At 42.2% G+C, this 16317-nt stretch overlaps 1 protein-coding gene across 1 annotated transcript; it reads right to left on the bottom strand.

Annotated features, from left to right (window-relative positions):
• Positions 1 to 2658: 2658 nt before the first annotated feature.
• On the bottom strand, positions 2659 to 15928 carry LOC120924518 (nicotinamide N-methyltransferase-like). The gene is made up of 3 exons (XM_040335475.1): positions 15611 to 15928; positions 12366 to 12573; positions 2659 to 3517 (listed from the first exon to the last, which is right to left on the bottom strand). Exons 1-3 carry the CDS (start codon positions 15774 to 15776, stop codon positions 3097 to 3099), a joined length of 795 nt encoding a protein of 264 aa, XP_040191409.1. The 5' UTR covers positions 15777 to 15928; the 3' UTR covers positions 2659 to 3096.
• Between the last annotated feature and the right edge of the window lie 389 nt (positions 15929 to 16317).

Raw genomic sequence — 16317 nt, 5'->3', positions numbered from 1 at the left:
GCTTAATCTGTTTTTATTAATTTTCCAAAAAAGCATTATACAAAATACAGTATAGATATTGTTTATTCATATTCTTTAGGTATATATCATACAAATATATTAAAGTATATTTGTACTAGTGTTGCTCACGAATATTCGCATTGCGAATATTCGACTCGAATATAGCATATTCGAGAAATCGCGCTATATTTCGAATTTCGCGGTGAATATTCGCAATTCCGAATATTCGCATTTTTTCAATTTTATTTGTAAAACAGATCACATCCTATCGACGTCTAAAAGCATTGCTGGTATGATTAGAGACCCTGGGCCGAGTAGCTAAGCTGAGGCGATCCTTTTATGTTGCCGAATTAAAAAAAAAAAATTGCGAATTTTCGCTAATGCGAATGCGAATATGATTGCGAATTTTCGATAACTGTGGTAGGAGAACTCTGATTGTCTCTGATGCAAAAGGGGGGGGCTTTGTGTATGTTTTTGTTATGAATATTTGTATGTTTGATATTATTTTTTTTTGTAAGAAGGAAAAAATTGCGCATACCTTAAAAAAAGGGGAGAATACAGCAGCAACTCAAAAATTTTATACAACATAAATTAATACAAGACAGAAAATAGAGTCGCTCTACAAGAATAAAAAATATGTCTAGTGACAAGACATGTGGGCAAATTATAAAATAAGCAAGCGCAAATAACTTGTGAAATACACAGTGAAACAAATATATAAAGAAATATAGTCCCAATAATAGAAAAATAATCTTTCATAAAAATGTCTTTGATATGTGAAGTGAAAAAAAGTCCAAAGCATGCAGCATTAACGTGTTCAATCTTCAAGGTGTTTGATTGACAAATGGCTGTGACAGATGGATAGAGTAAAGAATCACCACCAATGCAAAACACTTTTTATTTTGTATTGTAAAATATCAAGAATATTCTGAGCCAATCAGAGTGCTCCTTCCGCATTTGCCGAATATTCGCAATTATTTTGTATTGTAAAATATCAAGAATATTCTGAGCCAATCAGAGTGCTCCTTCCGCATTTGCCGAATATTCGCAATTATTTTGTATTGTAAAATATCACGAATATTCTGAGCCAATCAGAGTGCTCCTACAGCATTTGTCGAAATTGCGCAATAAATATCGCATTCGCATGTTGCGATATTTCGATAAAATATCACGAATATTCTGAGCCAATCAGAGCGCTCCTCCAGCATTTCTCGAAAAATCGCAATTATTTTCGCATTCGCAATAGCGAAAAAATCGCAATCATTTAATTTCGATAAAATATCACGAATATTCGAATTTAGCGAATATATCTCGAATATTCGAATATATATTCGAGATATATCGCGAAATCGAATATGGCATATTCTGCTCAACACTAATTTGTACCCATTGTACAATGTCTTATAGGTTATTGCAGCAACTGCCTGAGTTATAGGTGAATATTAGCCATGGGTATGCCAATGGAGGTGCAATATAATACAGTTCATGATTTGGGAATTGTTGAGTACATCCTAGGCTTAGTATTTTCTATATAAAATGATACTTGTAATGTACCATAGGTTGTTTAGATAAAGTTGTTGGGGTAATAAACATTAAATAATTCAAGATCAGCTAAAAAGTATAACCTAAAAAAAAGTATTGTGTTTGTATCAAAACATCAGGGAAAGAACAGTAAGTGCACTGATGCATAGTAAACACCCCTAAGGAGGGGGAACTCAAAAAGAGGCACCAGACCAGAAAAATAAAAAATAAATGGAAAGGGTGGGCGGTATAGGTCTCTCTAAGGTGCTGCTCTCCTCTCGAACTTGACTCAAAGGCCTCATATTAGTATATTCAGAGCTCTATTTACTTTGTCAAAGATATGAGGTAAAATCCATAAAGTACCTGAAATAGAGCCCTGTGGACCATTGAAACTTTCTACCTTATCTTTTTTTTTATCCGTTAGGGCGGCCTGCGATTGCGGTCGGCAAAGGCTTGTAAACAGGGCATTCTCCTCTTCTGCCTAGTGACTTGTCACTGATCTACTGCTCCCTGTGATCGGGAACAGTGATCAGTGACATGTCACTGGTAGCTCCTCCCCCTAACAGTTAGAATCACTCCCTAGGACACACTTAACCCCTTCAGCGCCACCTAGTGGTTAACCCCTTTACTGCCAGTGTCATTTTTACAGTAATCAGTGCATTTTTATAGCACTAATCGCTGTAAAAATTACAATAATCCCAAAAATGTGTCAAAAGTGTCCGATGTGTCCGCCATAAAGTCACAGTCATGATAAAAATCACAGATCGCCGTCATCACTAGTAAAAAAAATAATAATAAAAATGCCATAAAACTATCCCCTATTTTGTAGGCGCTATAACTTTTGCGCAAACCAATCAATATACGTTTATTGTGATTTTTTTAACCAAAAATATGTAGAAGAATACATATCGGCCTAAGCTGAGAAAAAAATTTCTTTAAAAAAAAAATTGGGGATATTTATTATAGCAAAAAGTACAAAATATTGCTTTTTTTCTCAAAATTGTCGCTGTATTTTTGTTTATAGCGCAAAAAATAAAAACCACAGAGGTGATCAAATACCACCAAAAGAAAGCTCTATTTGTGGGGAAAAAAAGACGTCCATTTTGTTTGGTAGCCACGTCACGCTTCATTGTCAGTTAAAGCGACGCAGTGCCGAATCACAAAACGTGGCCTGGTCTTTGGCGAGCCAACTGGTCTGGGGCTTAAGTTGTTATAGTTGCTTGAGTATCCCACAGTTACCCTGCACCCATCCAAATTCGAATACCCCTAGACTGATTACTGAGCCAAAAGAGTGACTTTGACCGTGTGCCTAGCTGTGGGTGCAACTACTGGGAGAGAGCCTAGGCACCTTATCAGTGGGCTCCTATGGGGGTGAGCACTACATGATGCACCCGGCAAATATTGAGAAATAGAAAGTGATGGGTATGTGGTAAATGTACAGTTGTGAGCTGCTGATCTAGATGAATCCTGATTGTTTTCTATAGACGGACAGCCACTGGAACAAATGGCATTCATGCAGATTTGAGTGGCAAATTCAGATTGAGGAATTGAGTGGGTGGTGGTCTTTGTCCATGTCTACACTTCCTTCACTTTTTGGGCAATGACAAAGAACGATTTCTCGACATCTACAAGATCCTTTGCAGTTTTCCTCTCCACATTGTCGTACTGTAAAATTTTGAAGCCTCCATCAGTTAAAGCCTTCTTTACAAAATCCTCATCATGTGTCAAGAGATGGTATTTGTGCTCCCCAGTGGTAAAAAAAGTCACGTTGATATCACCATAGATCATGAGATATCCTCCCAGCTTAATGTAGGAGGAGAACGTCTTTAGGTAAGCCTCGTGGTCTTTGCTGAAGGCTTGTAGTGCCCACATGCTGAGGAGACAGTCAGCTTTCGGCAATACCAGTGACCCTGTGGGCTTTTCTTCTGTGAAGTCACATTTACTGACGTGTGCCAGTTTAGCTCTTAACATTTCCTCTCTGGCTTGCCAGCTATCCCTGAAAAATAAAATCAGTAATAACATCATCATAAAAATCATTAAAGTAGAACTCTGGGCAAAACTTTTATTTTCATTTTGGATAGAGCCATCTGTGTTTCATTGCAGAGATTTTCCTTCACTTTGTGGCCCATAGCCAAACAGGAAGTGAGAGGAATTTCCTGCAAATTAATTGGTCACCAGGTCACCAGAACTAGTGTCCCTATTGGAAGATTCCCCCTCTCTTACCTTTCTGGGGACAACCCAAAATTTGGGATTTTCTTTTACTTTCACTTTTAATGATAATGGTAAATAGGACAAATAGAGAGGACGAATCTCCCTAATGGGGGCACAGACATAAATAAAAACGCCAATTACAGCGTTGCCGCTGTGTCTAAGCGCTGATAATGGTTGTCATTATTACCCAACTCAATGGTACTCATTTTACCGACCTCAGAAGGATGAAAGGCTGAGTGGACCCCGCCGGGATCGAACCTGCAACCCTTGGGACACAGGCAATCACAGACTGCTGCAAAAGAGGCATGCATGTATTTTATTGTAATTTTATGTGATAGACCAACACAAAGTGGCACATAATTGTAATGTGTAAGGGAAATAAAAAAACGTTTTTCATTTTTTTTTTTTTTTACAAATAAATATGTGAAAAGTGTGGCGTGCATTTGTATTCAGCCTCCTTTACTCTGATACCCCTGACTAAAATCTAGGGGAACCAATTGCCTCCAGAAGTCACCTAATTAGTAAATATAGTCCACCTGTGTACAATTTAATCCTTGCTTAAATACAACTGTCCTGTGAAGCCCTCAGAGGTTTGTTAGAGAACCGTAGTAAACAAACAGCATCATGAAGGCCAAGGAACACACCAGACAGGTCAGGAATAAAGTTGTGGAAAAGTTAGGCCCCATACACACGAGAGGATTTATCCGCGAATACGGTCCAGCGGACCGTTTCCGCGGATAAATCCTCTCGAGGATTTCTGCGGATTTTCATGCGATGGAGTGTACTCACCATCGCATTGAAATCCGCGCCGAAATCCTCTGGCGATGACGTGTCTTGCCGTCGCCGCGATTATGACGCGGCGACGCTGTCATATAAGGAATTCCACGCATGCGTCGAATCATTACAACGCATGCGGGGGATCCCTTCGGACGGATGGATCCGGTGAGTCTATACAGACCAGCGGATCCATCCGTTGGGATGGATTCCAGCAGATAGATTTGTTTAGCATGTCAGCAAATATTTTATCTGCTGGAATCCATCCCAGGGGATAAATATCCGCGGAAACAGATCCGCTGGAGTGTACACACCATAGGATCTATCCGCTGAAACCCATTCGCTGGGATTTTTCAGCGGATGGATTCTATCGTGTGTATGGGGCCTTAGGGTTAGGGTATAGAAAAAAATATTCCAAGCTTTGAATGTCTCACGGCGCACTGTTCAATCCAGCATCCGAAAATGGAAAGAGCATGACACAACTGCAAACCTACCAAGACATGGCCGTCCACCTAAACTGACAGGCCGGGCAAGAAGAGCATTAATAAGAGAAGCAGCCAAGAGGCCCATGGTAACTCTGGAGGAGCTGCAGAGATCCACAGCTCAGGTGGGAGAATCTGTCCACAGGACAACTATCAGTCGTGCTCTCCACAAATCTGCCCTTTATGGAAGAGTGGTGTAGCACCCTGGTGTTTAGGCAGGATTTCTCCTAAATTTACCTTCCAGGTGTAGTTACCTTGGCTCATTGTTAGGGATCAATTGATTTCTCCCCAAGTCTGGAATTGCTGCAATTTTCTCTTCTGTCGCTAGGTGGCCGGGTGCCTGGTGCCACTAGGTCCGAGAAGGGCAATGCAAGGTCAGATTAGGAGTATATGGGGTATCTCAGGCAATGGGCAGGGGTTTTCCTAAATCCCTTGGCCTGCTGGGAGAACCTAGATATTTGGGTGGAGTCAGGTAATCGGGATTCTGCCCAACCTGGACGGCTGTCTGGGTGGACGTGTGTTGCATTGCCTGGGCGGCTAGGCTGGAGTTTGGGCCTATCCCGGGCACATCTGGCTGCTAGGCTGTCTGAGGGCCTATCCAGAAGAAAAAGAGCAGCACAGGGTTGGGATTGTGGCTGGCACTACAACCAGAATTGACGGATCTGCAAGTCGGAGAACCTGTCATGGTCAAAGGTAGAGGGGAAGCTGTTGCCACTAAGGGACCAACCACCTTATTACCAGGGACCACAGTGAGTCGCTGAAGAAAGTACCAGAGCAGTATTTTCACCAATCGTGGACGGTGAAGAGTCAGGAAACTTCAGCAGGTGTCAAGCCAGGGACCCAGCCACCGGAGGTGATGCTTGCAGAGCATCCTTGTGTGTCAAGCCAGGGACTGGCAGGCCAGTGGGGTGAAGCTTGAGAAGTATCTGGAGTCAGGGCCGATCCGCCCTATAGGCTCACTATGCAAGCCGCTTAGGGCTCTGCAAAGCTGCGGAGGGCCCCCCAAATTACTAGAGGCCCTGCCTGGTGAGAAGTCATTTTTGGCCCCTCATCACGCTTCTCAACTTGCTGGCTGCATGGGAGAAGAGGTAAGAAGTCAGCACCCCCCCACTTCTCACTTTAATGTAAGATGCCATTTCTGACAGCAGAACAGCCCCTCCCTCGCTTCTCAACTTTAATCTTTAATGTGACATGACACTGCCGGCAGCACACCCCGCCCCCCCCCCCCCTCGCTTCTCAACTTTAATGAGACATGTCATTTTGCTTAGGGCCACAAGGAGATCAGGATCGGCACTGTCTGGAGTGACAAGCTAGGGACCCAGCAGGGAAGCAGGGATGATGCTTGAGGAAGATACTGAAAATGAGGATTGAAAAAGCTCGGAGCATCTGGTGGCAGTGCATCAGCAAGTCTAGTGAGAGAGATCAGGAGCTCAGTTGAATAAAGACCTAAAAGGAGTGATTGTAGGGGAAGTGAAGGAACTGTTACAATTTGCGTTAGAAACTGTTAGGGGCTGTTGCCATAGGAGACAGCAAATCCTGCACATGCAGATGTGGCGTCTTGCTGGATGCTTCCCTGCATGGCTGTCTACCTGTAGAAGTCTCAAATGACATTTCAACTACCTAAGGGTGTCCTGGCCCTAACCCTCTCTCCCAAAGTTCTGTTTAAGAGAAATAAAATATTTTTTTTCATTCAAGAAGTGTCTGGCGCCCATGAATCTAACTTGCATTACACGCACCATGCCTCACAACCCATCATATACAGAAGGATGTCAGCTATTGCTGGCCCTGGAGGTTCTCATTAGACTGAAGGAGGTCGAAGACCTTGCTCAAGCAGCAAGAGGAAAGCCATTATTGAAAGAAAGCCAATTGCAGTTTGTGAGAAACCATGTGGGGGACACAACAAACATGTGGAAGAAGGTGCTTTGGTTAGATGAGACGAGAATTGGTTTTGGCCTAAACGCAAAACGCTATGTGTGACAGAAAACTAACACTGCACATCACCCTGATCACACCATCCCCACCGTGAAACATGGTGGTGGCAGCATCATGTTGTAGGGATGCTTTTGTTCAGCTGGGACATGGAAGCTGGTCAGAGTTGATGGGAAGATGGATGAAGCCAAATACAGGGCAATCTTAGAAGAAAAGCTGTTAAAATCTGCAAAAAGACTTGAGACTGGGGTGGAGGTTCACCTTCCAGAAGTACAACAACCCTAAACATACAGCCGGAGCTACAGTGGAATGGTTTAGATCAAAGCATATTCATGTGTTAGAATGGCCCAGTCAAAGTCAAGACCGAAATCCAATTCAGAATCTGTGGCAAGACTTGAAAATTGCTGTTCACAGAAGCTCTCCATCCAATCTGACAGGGCTTGAGATATTTTGCAAAGAAGAATGGGCAAAAATGTCACTCTCTAGATGTGCCAAGCTGGTAGAGACATCCCCAAAAAAAGACTTGCAGCTGTAATTGCAGTGAAAGGCGGTTCTACAAAGTATTGACTCAGAGGGGCTGAATACAAATGCACTCCACACTTTTCACATATTTATTTGTAAAAAAAATTGAAAACCATTTATCATTTTCCTTCCACTTCACAATTTTGTGTCACTTTGTGTTGGTCCATCACATAAAATTCCAATAAAATAGATTTAAGTTTTTGGATATAACATGACAAAATGTGGAAAATGTAAAGGGGTATGAATACTTTTTCAAGGCACTGTATTCTTCTCCATCCATCCAAAACTAAAAAAAAAAGTGTTGCCTTTAGTTATACTTTAACTGCATTAACATTATCAATATATCGTATATACTTGAGTATAAGCCGAGTTTTTCAGCCCTTTTTAGGGCTGAAAATACCCCTCTCGGCTTATACATGAGTCAGTGTACCTTGGGCGTCCATTTTTTAAAACTCGCAGCTTCCTCCTGGTCCCGTCCCTTTCCGTGATAAGCGTTTGACACTGTGTTCAGTGTTCCGCCTATCGAGGACCTTCTCTTGCCTGAGGATGAAAGAACGTCCATGATTGGCGGAACACTGAACTTAGTGTCTAATGGGAAACTGAGTCAGAGAATGAAAGAATGTTCATGATAGGCGGAACACTGAACACAGTATCAAACGCCTATCACGGGACGGGACCAGGAGGAAGCCGCGAGTTTTAAAAAATGGACGCCCGCAGCGCAGCCTGTCAAGAATTTCAGGTATGCTGCAATGGGCACAGTGAGGATGGGCACAGCAGTGAGGATGGGCACAGTAAGGTAATGGGCACAGTGAGGTTGCAATGGGCACAGTGAGACGTGCAGGTAAAGGACCTGGCCCCTTTTTGCGATTCGGCACTGCGTTGCTTTAACTGAAATTTGAGCGGTCATGCGACGTGGCTCTTAAACAAAATGGAGGTCCTTTTTTTCCCACAAATAGAACTTTCTTTTGGTGGTATTTGATCACCTCTGCGGTTTTTATTTTTTGCTCTATAAACAAAAAAACAATTTTGAAAAAAATTCAATATTTTTGACTTTTCGCTATAATAAATATTCCCAAAAAAGATATAAAAAAAAAACATTTTTTTCCCTCAGTTTAGGCCGATATGTATTCTTCTACATATTTTTGGTTAAAAAATCGCAATAAGCGATTATTGATTGGTTTGTGCAATAGTGAATAGTTTTATGGCATTTTTATTAATATTTTTTTTTTTTTTTTTTTACTACTAATGGCGACGATCAGTGATTTGTTTCGTGACTGTGACATTTTGGTGGACACATCGGACACTTTTGACACATTTTTGGGACCATTGTCATTTTCACTGCGAAAAGTGCTATAAAAATGCACTGTGAAAATGACACTGGCAGTGAAGGGGTTAACCAGGAGGGGGCGCTGAAGGGGTCAAGTGTGCCCTAAGAGAGTGATTACTACTGTGGGTGGGGCGTGGCTGTGCGTGTGATGTCACTGATCGTTGTTCCCTAACACAGGGAACAGACGATCAGTCACAGCCACACTAGGAAGAACGGGGAAGGTTTGTTTACACTCACCTCTCCCCGTTCTTCCTTTCTGTGACCCGATCGCGGGACACCGGCGGCAATCGGATCCATGGGTTCCACGGGCGTGGCCAAGGAGAACAGGACCAGGTCGCGAGCGCGCGCCGACCCACGGCTGGGCTCTTAAAGGCGACGTACAGGTACGTGCCTGTGCCCAGCCGTGCCCTTCTGCCGACGTATATCGGCGTGAAGCGGTCTTTAAGTGGTTAAAGTGATACTAAAGTCTTGTTTTTTTTTCTTTCCAAATGACAAACATGTTATAATTACCTGCTCTGTGTAGTGGTTTTGCACAGAGCAGCCCAGATCCTCCTCTTCTCGGGTCGCTCGCTGGCACTCCTGGCCCCTCCCTCCTGTCGAGTGTCCCCACAGAAAACAGCTTGCTATGGGGGCACCCGAGCCAATCCACAGCAGCCTGTGTCCATTCAGACACGGAGCCGCGGATCTGCCCCATCTCTCTCCTGATTGGCTTACTGACTTTGATTGACAGCAGCGGGAGCCAATGGCGCCACTGCTGTGTCTTAGCCAATCAGGAGAAAGAGTCCTGGATGGCTGAGGCACTCGTGCAACATTGCTGAAGAGAGATGGGGCTTAGGTAAGTATTAGGGGGGGCTGGTGCGCAGGGGTCAAGTCCTGGGGAAAAAAGTGTGGGAACTCCCACCCAAGATCCACTCCCCCACCAAAAAAAAATAAAAAATTATACCCTCATATGCATAATTACTAAAACGCAATTTTTTTTTTTTTTAAGCAAGTTCTTTCTAAATCCTGCGATAACTCGAGGCAGATCTCTGCAAAGTCTCCTGGGAACAATGCCAAAAGCTCCCAGGAGACATTGAGGAAGTGATGGAATACCCGCACACTACCCGATGAATCCATATACAGGAAGCGGCCAGTAACATAAAGGATTACTAAGGTTCGCCTGCCCCTGACAGTGACTCGAGCTGGGCATCGCTGCTTAGTGAAGAATCGGCTCGGCTGCTCTAGTCCTACAAAGGGAACTGCGTTCCTGCTGTGAAAAAAGTGCAGGAACTCTGTTCCCACGCGTTCCCGCGGGACTTGAGCCCTGCTGGGGCGGCTACTACATACAGAAGGTTTTTTTTATCTTAATACATAGAATGCAGTAAGATAAAAAAAAAAATATCTGCCTTTACAACCACTTTAAATCCAACAAAATGTTACTTTAGATAAATACAGTGCAGAGAATGGATTTCCCCTTTTTGGAAGTGTAAGAATACAATGACTGTCCTAAGCTCTGCCTTTGCAAAGTACTACGATTCCTGATCTGTGTTTAAAATGCATTGGGTTCGGCATCTGCTGCAGGTGCCAGTACATCGTTAACGGCTCCCCAAACACAAATCACAAACGCAGTGCGTTTGCCTGTACCCAATCACAGGGTATCACAGTTCCTGTGTAATTCAGTTGTGCACAAAGCAAACTCCATAAAGTCATGGATGAGCGAGTTTGGCATGGACAGAACATCTTTAGGGTAAATTATAGCAGGGACTACTCATCCAACAGGCTTTCTCATCCAACATCAGTGCCTGACCTCACAAATGCGCTTCTGGAAGAATGGTCAAACATTCCCATAGACACACTCCTAAACCTTGTGGACAGCCTTCCCAGAAGAGTTGAAGCTGTTATAGCTGAAAAGGGGGGCCAACTCAATATTGAACCCTACGGACTAATAGCTGGATTCATAGAGAGAGTTACATTGGCGTATCAGTAGATACGCCGTCGTAACTCTGAATCTACGCCGGCGTTAATTTAAGCGTATTCTGGAAACCAGATACGCTTAAATTAGGCTAAGATACGAGCGGCGTAAGTCTCCTACACCGTCGTATCTTAAAGTGTAATTTTTAGGCTGGCCGCTAGGTGGTGCTTCCATTGAGTTCTGCGTAGAATATGTAAATGACTAGATACGCCGATTCACGAACGTACGTGCGCCCGTCGCAGTAAAGATACGCCGTTTCCGTAAGAGATACGCCGCGTAAAGATAAAGCTGCCCCCTAGGAGGCGTAGTCAATGTTAAGTATGGCCGTCGTTCCAGCGTCGAAATTTGAAAATTTTACGTTGTTTGCGTAAGTCGTCTGTGAATAGGGCTGGACGTAATTTACGTTCACGTCGAAAACCAATACGTCCTTGCGGCGTACTTTGGAGCAATGCACACTGGGATATGTACACGGACGGCGCATGCGCCGTTCGTAAAAAACGTCAATCACGTCGGGTCACGAGTAATTTACATAAAACACGCCCCCCATCCTCATTTGAATTAGGCTCGCTTACGCCGGCCACATTTACGCTACGCCGCCGTAAGTTAGGAGGCAAGTACTTTGTGAATACAGGGCCATATTCTGAGTAAGGATACGATGGAGTATCTCAGGATACTCCATCGTATCTCTCTTTTTTGGCCCGTGTATCTATGCGACTGATTCTTAGAATCATTTTCGCATAGATACACTTAAGATCCGCCATGTGTAAGTCACTTACACTGTCGGATCTTAAATGTAATTACTCCGCCCGCCGCTAGATGGCGTTTACGTTCAGGTCTCATTTGTTTATGCAAATGAGCCTGATACGCCGATTCCCGAACGAATTTGCGTCGCGTAACCGTCGCTAACGTCGTTTGCGTAAGCGTAAACTTACCCCTGCTATATGAGGGGTAAGTTTACGCAAGTCCCACGTAGGCCATGTTAAGTATGGCGTCGGGTCCGCGTCGTGTTTTTCCGTCGGCTACGTCGTTTCCCTAAGTCGTTCTTGAATACGACTTTACGTCAATGACGCACACGTCAGCGTCATTGACGTTTTACGCCGAGAACTGGAGCATGCGCACTGGGCTATTTTAAGCCCGGCGCATGCGCAGTTCGTTAGAATCGGGGGCGCGCTTAATTTAAATAGAAGCCGCCCCTTGGAGATACGCGTGGCTATGCCGGGGCATTTACACTCCGCCGCCCCAAACTACGGAGCAAGTGTTTGGGGAATACAGCACTTGCTCCTGTAGGTTGGGGCGGCGGAGTGTAAATGGCTTACGCGCCGCCCGCGGGAAATCTAGGAGAATATGGCCCACAGTACTTGCCTCTCTGACTTAAGGCGGCGTAGCGTAAATACGATACGATACGCCGCCTTAAAGATGCGGCGCTCTACTTGAATCTGGCCATAAGACTGAAATGCCGTTAAAGTTTATGTGAGTGTAAAGACAGGTGTCCCAATACTTTTGGCAGTATAGTGTAGATGGATGAGTGTGTTTGCTTTGAATATTAAAAATGAATTAAGTAGTGTTTTTGGTTTGTGGTGCTCAGATGCAGGGTAGTTCTGTAAACCGTTAATAAAAAATGACTAATAAATGAGGTTTGATACAAAACCTGCTGTCGGTTATCTCCTTCATAACCTTTGAGACGTGTGACCAATCATGGGCATCTGGTTGTTTATGTAACAATTTCTCCAGTTCCTTGACACAAGCATCATTCATTTCTAGAACAGTAATTTCTTCCAAGAACTCGCATATTGCTGCCAGGTGATGGATGGTGGGGCCAAGGCTAACGTCAATCAAATGTTTCCCTTTAACCAAACCTATAAAGAGAGATCAATGCATGAATTACATTTGTAAAATGACCTAAAAATATGTAAAACGTATTTCTGTGAAATCCTTCATTAGCAACAAAACCTCCATTGTCAAAGAAATGAATAAGACAGCGGTGTCTCAGATAAAGAGTCATATAAAATGGCTACGACCAGTGTCCAAAGCTTGTATAAACAGGGTGGGGTTCCACTATAATGTCTAGCAGAGGGTCAGGTCAGGGCCATCTTTAAGGCAGGGCAAAAAGGGCAGCCAGCCTGGGCCCTGTCAGTGTTGTGGGGCCCAAAGAAGCTGCCTCATACTTGTCAACTATCCCAGTTTAAATTCCCTTGTCCCTTGAAGATTTAGTCCTGTGCTTTGTCCTGATATCTCAGTGTGAAGTGCTGCTACAAATGCTGTCCAGCTCTGCCCTATTGTTGTGTACAAATGACTCACCTGCAGACCCTGTGTTTACATATAAACAACTTCCATTCATATGTAAATAACAACAGCATACATATGTAAATAACTGGAACATTCATATGTAAATAACTGGAACATTCATATGTAAATAACGGGTGCATTCATATGTAAATAACGGGAACATTCATATGTAAATAACAGGGACATTCATATGTAAATAACAGGAACCTTCATATGTAAATAACGGATGCATTCATATGTAAATAACAGGAACATTCATATGTAAATAACAGGAACATTCATATGTAAATAACAGGAACATTCATATGTAAATAACAGGAACATTCATATGTAAATAACGGGTGCATTCATATGTAAATAACGGATGCATTCATATGTAAATAACGGGAACATTCATATGTAAATAACAGGTGCATTCATATGTAAATAACATGAACATTCATATGTAAATAACGGGTGCATTCATATGTAAATAACAGGAACATTCATATGTAAATAACGGATGCATTCATATGTAAATAACATGAACATTCATATGTAAATAACGGGTGCATTCATATGTAAATAACGGGTGCATTCATATGTAAATAACAGGGACATTCATATGTAAATAACGGGTGCATTCATATGTAAATAACAGGGACATTCATATGTAAATAACAGGAACATTCATATGTAAATAACAGGAACATTCATATGTAAATAACGGATGCATTCATATGTAAATAACAGGAACATTCATATGTAAATAACGGATGCATTCATATGTAAATAACGGATGCATTCATATGTAAATAACGGGTGCATTCATATGTAAATAACATGAACATTCATATGTAAATAACGGATGCATTCATATGTAAATAACGGGTGCATTCATATGTAAATAACATGAACATTCATATGTAAATAACGGATGCATTCATATGTAAATAACAGGAACATTCATATGTAAATAACGGATGCATTCATATGTAAATAACGGATGCATTCATATGTAAATAACGGATGCATTCATATGTAAATAACATGAACATTCATATGTAAATAACAGGAACATTCATATGTAAATAACAGGAACATTCATATGTAAATAACGAGTGCATTCATATGTAAATAACAGGAACATTCATATGTAAATAACAGGAACATTCATATGTAAATAACGGATGCATTCATATGTAAATAACAGGAACATTCATATGTAAATAACGAGTGCATTCATATGTAAATAACAGGAACATTCATATGTAAATAACAGGAACATTCATATGTAAATAACTGGAACATTCATATGTAAATAACGGGAGCATTCATATGTAAATAACAACAGCATACATATGTGAATAGCTGAGGCCATTCATATGTACATCATGTCCCTCTGCAGTAAAGAGATGATGTGCTGTAACCTCTAACAACCAATCAGTGAGCAGTTTTACTGTACAGTAATCTCTAGATCAATCAACAAGAAGAAATCATGTGCTGTAACCTCTAGCAACTAATCAGTGAGCCGTAATGTGTGCTGTAACCTCTAGCAACCAGTCAGTAAGTAGGAACAAACATTTTCTCTGGACAGCCGCACTCTGAACAAATTGTAGCCTTTTATTAATAGAAGGACAGCACTACAAGTCACAGCAAAATAAAAACTGACGCGTTTCGCACTGAAACTAGTGCTTAGACCAGGGGTATGCAATTAGCGGACCTCCAGCTGTTGTAAAACTACAAGTCCCATCATGCTTTTGCCTCTGTGTGTCAGGCTTGTGGCTGTCAGAGTCCCTCTATGCCTCATGGGAATTGTAGTTCTGCAACAGCTGGAGGTCCGCTAATTGCATATCCCTGGCTTAGACTAAGCACTAGTTTCAGCATGAAACGCGTCAGCAGTCAGGTTTTATTTTATTTTGCTGTGACTTGTAGTGCTGTCCTTCTTTTAATAAAGGCTACAATTTTTTCAGAGTGCGGCTGTCCAGAGACAATCTTTGTTCCTGCTTTGCTAAGTGCATTGCCTGCACCCGAGTTGTCTGCATCGTCGGATATTCATCTGGGTTCCCACCTGGAGCGGCTACTCCCCTTTTCCCCAACCAGTCAGTAAGTGGTAATGATATGCTGTAACCTCTGGCAACCAATTACAATTACTGCCTGATCTGATACAGTAAACTCTATAGAATTCTATCCCCTATTTTGTAGTCACTATAACTTTTGCGCAAACCAATCACTATACGCTTATTGCTATTTTTTTTTTTACCAAAAATATGTAGAATACATATCGGCCTAAACTGAGAAAAAAAAAATATATATTTTTTAAAAAAATGGGATATTTATTATAGCAAAAAGTAAAAAAAAATGTGTTTTTTTTTCAAAATGTTCGCTCTTTTTTTGTTTATAGCGCCAAAAAATAAAAACCGCAGAGGTGATCAAATACCACTAAAAGAGATCTCTATTTGTGGGAAAAAAAGGATGTCAATTTTGTTTGGGAGCCACGTCGTAGTGCTGAAAGCTGAAATTTTCGCCTGGGCAGGAAGGGGGTATATGTGCCCAGTAAGCAAGTGGTTAACAACAACACGTATACAACATACAGTACATGCAGGCAGATCTATTTAAAACACATACCTGACTTAAAAGCCTTGTGAAGAGCGGTCATAATAAATTCACTGCTCGCATAAAAAAGCAGGTTTGGAGTTCTTGGTGAGAAGTAGGTTTCCAGTAGAGTTTTTGGATCAAGCAAGTGATCAGAGTAAAGTTTTTTGGTGGTGGACTTCATGGTGGTGGACTCCATTCCTTGTATCTTCTCTGATAGATAACTTTAGCAGTTAGGATCACTGGAACTGCTGTAAACGGTTCAGCGGCTCTTATATTCCAAGATGACACAACAGAGTCTATGACACACGGAGCACATGAAAAGGATCAGTGTGTAAAACTGGAAGAAAGAAACCTCCATCTTTTATATATTTTCAGTTCCAATAAAGTCTATAGATCAGGGGTGGGCAATTATTTTTTCGATGGGGCCACATGAGAAACTAAAAATATTTTGGAGGGCCGGGCCAAAAGGCTAAACTCAATACTGCATAAAACCAATTGTATTTCTTTATAAAAAGCAGTAAATATCATTGTTGGACAACTGGTACGAGTACTTGTTATAGTTAACCAGGGCCGGAGTGGGACTCATTTTCAGCCCTGGAGTTTAATGCCTTAGACCAGCCCACTTTTGTTCACGACATTACGCTTAGGAGTGCGTTACGTACAGAGTGCGTGGTTCAGGAGTGCATTACGTACAGAGTGCGTGGTTCAGGAGTGCGTTACGTACAGAGTGCGTGGTT

This window comes from Rana temporaria, chromosome 1, assembly GCF_905171775.1.
Source record: "Rana temporaria chromosome 1, aRanTem1.1, whole genome shotgun sequence".
Taxonomy (NCBI): Eukaryota; Metazoa; Chordata; class Amphibia; order Anura; family Ranidae; genus Rana; species Rana temporaria.
The sequence above is the reverse complement of the archived record's forward strand: the minus strand, read 5'-3'. Positions and strand labels throughout refer to the sequence as shown.

What these genes read in the sequence shown, in the direction of transcription:
- LOC120924518 (XM_040335475.1), bottom strand. Translation starts at nt 15,776, where the DNA reads ATGGAGTCCACCACCATGAAGTCCACCACCAAAAAACTTTACTCTGAT. An exon ending in TCACAAGGCTTTTAAGTCAG is followed by an intron (nt 12,574 to 15,610) that starts GTATGTGTTTTA and finishes CTCTCTTTATAG; the next exon opens with GTTTGGTTAAAGGGAAACAT. An exon ending in AAGGAGATAACCGACAGCAG is followed by an intron (nt 3,518 to 12,365) that starts GTTTTGTATCAA and finishes TTTATTTTTCAG; the next exon opens with GGATAGCTGGCAAGCCAGAG.